The sequence below is a fragment of the Salmo trutta genome, chromosome 13 (assembly GCF_901001165.1).
Source record: "Salmo trutta chromosome 13, fSalTru1.1, whole genome shotgun sequence".
Lineage (NCBI taxonomy): Eukaryota > Metazoa > Chordata > Actinopteri > Salmoniformes > Salmonidae > Salmo > Salmo trutta.
Window position 1 is genome coordinate 20,657,030 of NC_042969.1, and position 7,535 is coordinate 20,664,564.

The 7,535-nt window shown below is 41.1% G+C and overlaps 1 protein-coding gene across 1 annotated transcript; it reads right to left on the bottom strand.

Moving 5' to 3' along the window:
• Window positions 1-460: 460 nt before the first annotated feature.
• LOC115205426 (uncharacterized) lies at window positions 461-6,380 on the bottom strand. Its single transcript, XM_029771399.1, has 5 exons — window positions 6,209-6,380; window positions 4,950-5,090; window positions 2,521-2,688; window positions 2,091-2,219; window positions 461-1,874 (listed from the first exon to the last, which is right to left on the bottom strand). The coding sequence occupies exons 1-5, from the start codon at window positions 6,337-6,339 to the stop codon at window positions 545-547; spliced, it is 1,899 nt and encodes a 632-aa protein (XP_029627259.1). The 5' UTR covers window positions 6,340-6,380; the 3' UTR covers window positions 461-544.
• Between the last annotated feature and the right edge of the window lie 1,155 nt (window positions 6,381-7,535).

Sequence of the window (7,535 nt, forward strand, 5' to 3'; positions counted from 1 at the left end):
CATCTCAATGTATTACAAATAGCTTTATCCTTAATAATACATTGTATACAACCATGTGGATTCAGTCTCATTGCTGAGGCTATCATGTAGACCGTTTTAGGGTAATATGGCTATATTGTCTCTTCTGAGTATCACAAAATTGTACCAAGCGGATCAGTTCGTAGCTGGAGTCTTCATCAATCTTCCATATCTTCTCCAGAACACACATGTCTCTTGGTTCTCCAATTCTATGACTTGGAAGAATTTCCTTTGTCTCTCTATGAAACATGTTGTAGTAGATTCTCCTCTTGGAATTTTTACAACCCTGGGTTGGGGGGAAGGTAGGTTGGGTGCTGGTACAAAGGGGAGGGGGTCAACTGTCCTTCCTGTACCCAAAGAGGCCAACGTCATGACAATCCCTTTACAGGCAGTTGTGAATTTGTTAGATTACTAGAAGCACAAGCATTTCGCTACACTCGCATTAACATCTGCTAACAATTAGATTTATTCAAATATATATTAAATAATCTTTAGCTCACAACCTCAAATGAATACGCTGCATGTATTAATTAAATAGTTTGTGGAAAGGGCTTAGTGGTAAGTGACAAAACTGTAAATATTCTGCAGTGTTTTTCTTGATGTGACCGAGGACTGCGATTCTGTGTTCATCTTCACTAAGTCGTCTATTAATGTCTTCTCGAAGAAAAGTAGTATATTCGTCCGCAATTGTTTTAGTCCACCATTTTTTAAAATGTACTTTAGATTGATATAAGTTACCACCAATGTGTTTTACCAAGTCAAAATGTTCAGCTAGAGACTCTCCAACTTTTTGGAATTGATTATGAGTTCCAAAATGGGGTATGGAAAAATCTAGGTCAAGACTTTTCTCTTTCTTACCGGTTTTCAAATCTTTTTTATGATAATTGCTAATTGACATAAATTTATTTGTCACACGCTTATGGATGTCTTTAAACGTTTTCAATCTGAAAGGTACTTCTGAAATGTTGGGCAGAAATTGTTTACTCAAAATATAAAGTTCATTGGGAAGTTCTCTGTCTTCAAAATTAGATTTAGAGTCATGGCTTTTCTTATGCTCAGTGTTAGTGACAAATTCATCACAATAGTTTTTATAATTAGAACTACTGATTATCAAATTAAAGTGATTGAATGAGCTGATATATCGATCTATTAAGGTTGTCACCTGTCCAGTCGAACCGTACCATTTGCTATATCCAACAATAGTTTTTATACCATAAGATTTGTACAGTTCTGCTGAATCCTTAATCAGTAAATCCATGCATGACTCATGACCTGAATTTCGCAAACAAGGAGAGTTGAGCGTATAGATAAACAATTGAGTATTTCGCAATTTCTCATTGTTTTTCAATATTTGTTTTACTTCCTCAAGAAGTAACTTTTCGGTATGAATATGTTTGTCCTTGCCCATCTTCTTGCAATCTTCTAATTTAAATAAACCAACAAAAACCGGTTCTCCGCCACAAGGTGACTCGATAAATGCCCATGCATGTTGCGTATCAAACTTTTGCTTGCAACCTTTTGTTTGTAATGAGTAGAACTTGTCGAGAAATTCAGAAACCTTTTCAAAATGTTTTGGTTTTCCGTCGGACAATCCGTAAAAAATCGTTGTTATGCCATACTTGTTCAGTTCTGCTAAATCCGTTATTTTATGACCTGTAATTTGCGAAGGAGCGTTGAGCGAATACATAGAAAATGTTGTATTTTGCGATTGCTCTTCGTTTTCCAACATTATTTTCACTTCCTCAAGAAGTAACTCTTCGGTATGACTAATAAGAGGTGTGTTTTCCATATTCTCTATATTGTTAGGTTCCAAAATTGCAACAAACACATCAGCAGTTGACTTTAAGAATGCCCATCTATATTTAGCATTACTCTTTTGATTGCAAACTTTTGATTGCAAACTGTGAAATGTATCACATAATTCGTTTTCTTCTTGATTTGGGAGGTCCATTGGCTGGTCTTCGTTTTCCGCCAATGTATTTTTCTCAATAAGTAACTCGTTTGTTCGTTTGTTTTCCATATCGTTAGGTTCCAAAATTGCATTCAACTCATAATCGTTTGACTTTAAGAATGTAATTTTAAGAGGAATGCAAACTTTTGTTTGTAAAAGGTAAAATGTATCACGTAATTTGTTTTCAACTTGATTTGGGAGGTCCATTGACTGGTCTGGAAAGTTGATGTTCACAGGACTGGGGCTTCCTCTGTAAGGGGAATCAAAATAGCTAATTTAGTTTTGCAATTTGTAACCTGTTAGTGAGGGGTAAAAGAGAGCTAAAGATAGTAACATCTTCTAGTAAAGATTCAGAAAATAACTATAGACTCTGGACTTACACATGAAATGTATAACAATAGGACAACCATGTCCTCCACAATTAGTATGTTTAACATTAGTCCACTTTTGGTACAGTGTCAAAAATGTTGCATGTCAGCTTCAAGATATCAAAATATATTGCTTTCTGTCTCCTGATGCCAATAAGCATATTGTGAAAATGTAGGTCATACCTCTGGTGGATCTCAATCCCCTCACTGTGGGATCTGGTTGATGTAGCATCCATATCCTCCTCAGGAGGCCCTCCGTTTGAAAAAACCTTTTTGTTGGTGGAAGGGTTCACATCATCCTCATGGTACACAGGATCCCCTTCCTCAGACAGCGATAGGTGCATCTTCTTACTGTTGAGAAACAGAATGATGTTATTCACCATCAATGTCACAAACTATTAGTTGTTGAAAACAATTTAGTAAGTTTTAAATACTTTTAGATGTTTTCAAATACAACTTGTAAATATTTGGTTTTAACAAAACAGGGTTTCTTGCAATTGAACTCAAGGTCAAAATCATGCGCCGAATACAACCTTACAGTGAAATGCTTACTTACAAGCCCTTAACCAACAATGCAGTTTTAAGAAAATACCCCCCAAAAAGTAAGAGATAAGAATAACAAATGATTAAAGAGCAGCAGTAAATAACAATAGCGGGACTATATACAGAGGGAATTTGTGTCAATGTGCGGGGGTAATTGAGGTAATATGTACATGTAGGTAAAGTTGTTAAAGTGACTATGCATTGATAATAAACAGTGTAGCAGCAGTGTTCTGGGGGGGGGGGGGGGGGGGGGGGGCAATGCAAATAATCTGGGTAGCCATTTGATTAGCTGTTCAGGAGTCTTATGGCTTGGGGGTAGAAGCTATTTAGGAGCCTCTTGGACCTAGACTTAGCGCTCCGGTACCGCTTGCTGTGCGGTAGCAGAGAGAACAGTCTATGACTAGGGTGGCTGGAGTCTTTGACAATTTTTAGGGCCTTCCTCTGACACCGCCTGGTATAAAGGTCCTGGATGGCAGGAAGCTTGGCCCCGGTGATGTAACGGGCCGTAAGCACTACCCTCTGTAGTGCCTTGCGGTTGGAGGCAGAGCAGTTGCCATACCAGGCAGTGATGCAACCCGTCAGGATGCTCTCGAAGGTGCAGCTGTAAAACCTTTTGAGGATCTGAGGACCCATGCCAAAACTTTTCAGTCTTCTTAGGGGGAATAGGTTTTGTCTTGCTCTCTTGTCTTAGTGTGCTTGGACCATGTTAGTTTGTTGGTGATGTGGACACCAAGGAACTTGAAGCTCTCAACCTGCTCCACTACAGCCTCGTCGATGAGAATGGGGGTGTGCTCGGTCCTCCTTTTCCTGTAGTCCACAATCATCTCCTTTGTCTTGATCACGTTGAGGGAGAGGTTGTTGTCCTTTAACCACACGTCAGGTCTCTGACCTCCTCCCTATAGGCTGTCTCATCGTTGTTGGTGATCAGGCCTACCCCTGTTGTGTCATCAGCCAACTTAATGACAGTGTTGGAGTCATGCATGGCCGTACAGTCATGAGTGAACAGGGAGTACAGGAGGGGACTGAGCACGCACCTCTTAAGGTCCCCCGTGTTGACAATCAGCGTGGCGGATGTGTTGTTACCTACCCTTACCACCTGGGGGCGGCTCGTCAGGAAGTCTAGGATCCAGTTGCAGAGGGAGGTGTTTAGTCCATGGGTCCTTAGCTTAGTGATGAGCTTTGAGGGCACTATGGTGTTGAATGCTGAGCTGTGGTCAATGAATAGCATTCTCACATAGGTGTTCCTTTTGTCCAGCTGGGAAAGGGCAAGGGAGTGCAATGGAGACTGCATCATCTGTGGATCTGTTGGGGTGGTATGCAAATTGGAGTGGGTCTAGGGTTTCTGGGATGATGGTGTTGACGTGAGCAATGACCAGCCTTTTAAAGCACTTCATGGCTACAGACGTGAGTGCTACGGGTCAGTAGTCATTTAGGCAGGTTACCTTGGTGTTCTTGGGCACAGGGACTATGGTGTTCTGCTTAAAACATGTTGGTATTACAGACTCGGACAGGGAGAGGTTGAAAATGTCAGTGAAGACACTTGCCAGTTTGTCAGCGCATGCTCGCTGTACACCTTCTGGTAATCCGTCTGGCCCTGCGGCCTTGTGAATGTTGACCTGTTTAAAGGTCATACATCGGCTTTTGGTTAGGGTATGTACGTACAGTCACTGTAGGGACGACATCCTCCATGCACTTATTGATAAAGCTAGTGACTGATGTGGTGTTCTCCTCAATGCCATCGGAAGAATCCCGGAACATATTCCAGTCTGTGCTAGCAAACAGTCCTGTAGTTTAGCATCTGCTTCATCTGACCACTTTTTTATAGACCGAGTCACTGGTGCTTCCTGCTTTAATTTGAGCTTGTAAGTAGGAATCAGAAGGATAGAATTATGGTCAGATTTGCCAAGGTAAACGTAGACTTGAGTTACAACCAGGTAGATTCAGCAACATGACATCAACACAGCCAGTGGGTTGACTTCCTGCTTACAGAATTCATCAACTGAATTCACATCTGCCAAGACTGCCAATATTGTCTGTTCCCAATGTGGGAGGGCACAAATGGGTCATACCATTGGTGGTTCTCGTTCTCCTCACTCTGGGATATGTTTGATGTAGCAGGCACGTCCTCCTCAGGAGGGCATCTATCAGAAGAACTGTCTGTGTTGCTGGGAGAGTTCACATCACTCCCTTCAGACAGGGGCCTCTTCTTACTGTAGAGAAACATGAAGGAGAAATAAAAACAAATCCATCATTATTACAAATGGAACTCACAAACACTCAGTGGCCCCCCTCCTTCTGGTTGAGTAGGTTTCTATTTTTTCCTTCGTAAAGAAAAGTTATAAATGTAACAAGTCGTTAATTTATACTATCATAAAAAATAACTGTGTACTGAGTGGTAATAGTTTAAAATGCATAATCTGTGGCTTATAAAGATGGTTGTAGAACTTTACATGTGTGGCTCTACAGCCATCTTGGTAGCACTTTACATTACAGTGATAACATGGTAATAGTATAGTAACAATTTATTATAACCCACAATAGCATTATTTTGATGGTGAGTAACCATGTGTTACCATGTTATCACCACTTTATGCCGTGCTGTGATGTGAAGTGCTACTAAGATGGCGGCAGTGCCACAAACTGCTGTGTCACTCAGAGATATTTTCCACTTTCAAGATAACACCAGTGCTCTCATTACTCAAGCTGTAGCAGGTGCCACCATACACACATTTGATCTAGTAAAACATTTTTCAGAAATACAAGGAACAACATCTTTCTTTGTCATTTTAGGATTGGTCATAACCACAGTCTTTATGATATCATATGCTGTAGCACATCCAGCATGAGGTTTCTGTGGTCAATGGAGTACAGAAGGAAAAATCTGCCCAAGTTTACCCCGTTCAATCACATTCGTACTTTTAAAAATAAATGTCGTTACTGTTTTGTCATTAGTTGGGAATGTTCTTTGAAATGTCTCATACAACATATTTGGCTCATTGTTATCAACCTATTGTGTACCCCTTGTGTGCAGGGCATGCTATTAGTATGCTAACACTCATTAAGACAGACGGGTAGCAAATCTAGCATAACTAGCCATCGCTAGCATTCACTGGTTGATGTAACTTTTGAGTGTCATGGAGTTGACTGATGACTATGACATGAAAATATATTCATCACAACGTTTGGATGGGAGCTATAATCCGGTTATGACACAAAACTATTTTTAATTTTAGAAAACTCCCAGATAAGTAGTGTCGACCCATATTGTCATTTTGGGGGGGGGTTTCTGTAGAAAGGAATCAAAGGAAAGCTGTATTTATATACTTACGGGAAGTGAGCCATCACGACACTTTCAGGTTGCTCCAGAAGGCTTAGCATTTCCAAGTTCGATTGTGGATTTTTGTTTGCCACTGAACACAAAAATGTTACGCTTGTGTCTACACTTGGCATCTCGTTCATGTTTGTGTCATTTGGTTCGCTGTCAGTCTAGAGTGTACCCACCTTCCACCTACTTTTCCCCATTGGCCCATTATAATGTCATTCTCATTTTGACCAATCAATTTTTCTGTTAGTGATCCACATCTTCCTTTTTGTATCACCTGACCTACAGGTGTCAGTACATAGAATGGAATGCTTCCTGTCCTGTCCTGATGGGTGTGAGACAGTTCAGACGTTGCTGACTCATGTCAGATCTTATAACTCCTGGATTAGTATTTTCCGCATCAGCTAACCACATCATACGGTATGTTATAGCAATCTGGTGCCCGATGGCACCGTCGGGGACGTGGCATGCAACCATTGGTTGATGAATACAATGTCTAAGCTGGGCGACACAACCAAAGTATTTGTAACAAACATTTAAGGAAACTACTGTCCCAAACTGATCTCCACTCACAGCAAACCCCTTAACCCTCTCAATAGTCTACACATTTTGAACCATACTATTACAATTACAAATAGATCTTGGCTTCAGAGAAATGAATCAACTTTATTTTTTGTGAGTGTAAGATTTCATCCAAAAGCAACAAGCTACTAAATCTGAAAATAGGGAACCTAAACACAACACTGGTTAATTTTGATCTTGGTCAGATTGAAACCCCTGAGGTCATGCCTTAGCTCTGGTTGTCTGGCAGAAGTCAATAGATACTGGAGATAGAAATTCCCCATTGCTTGAGAGTGACACATCATTTTTTGTGTTAGAGAGAAAGAGTGTGTGTGAGAGAGGGAGAGAGCAGGGGAGGGGAAGGAGGAGAGAGCAGGGGAGGGGAGGGGGAGAGAGCAAGGGAGGGAGGAGAGAACAGGGGAGGGAGGAGAGAAGAGGGGAGGGAGGAGAGAGCAGGGGAGGGGAGGGAGGAGAGAGCAGGGGAGGGAGGAGAGAAGAGGGGAGGGAGGAGAGAGCAGGGGAGGGGAGGGAGGAGAGAGACTGCCAGATTTTTTGTATTTTATTTTCACCTTTATTTAACCAGGTAGGCTAGTTGAGAACAAGTTCTCATTTACAACTGCGACCTGGCCAAGATAAAGCAAAGCAGTGTGACACAAACAACAACACAGAGTTACACATGGAATAAACAAGCGTACAGTCAATAACACAATAGAAAAAAAGAAAGTCTATATACAGTGTGTGCAAATGGCATGAGGAGGTAGGCAATAAATAA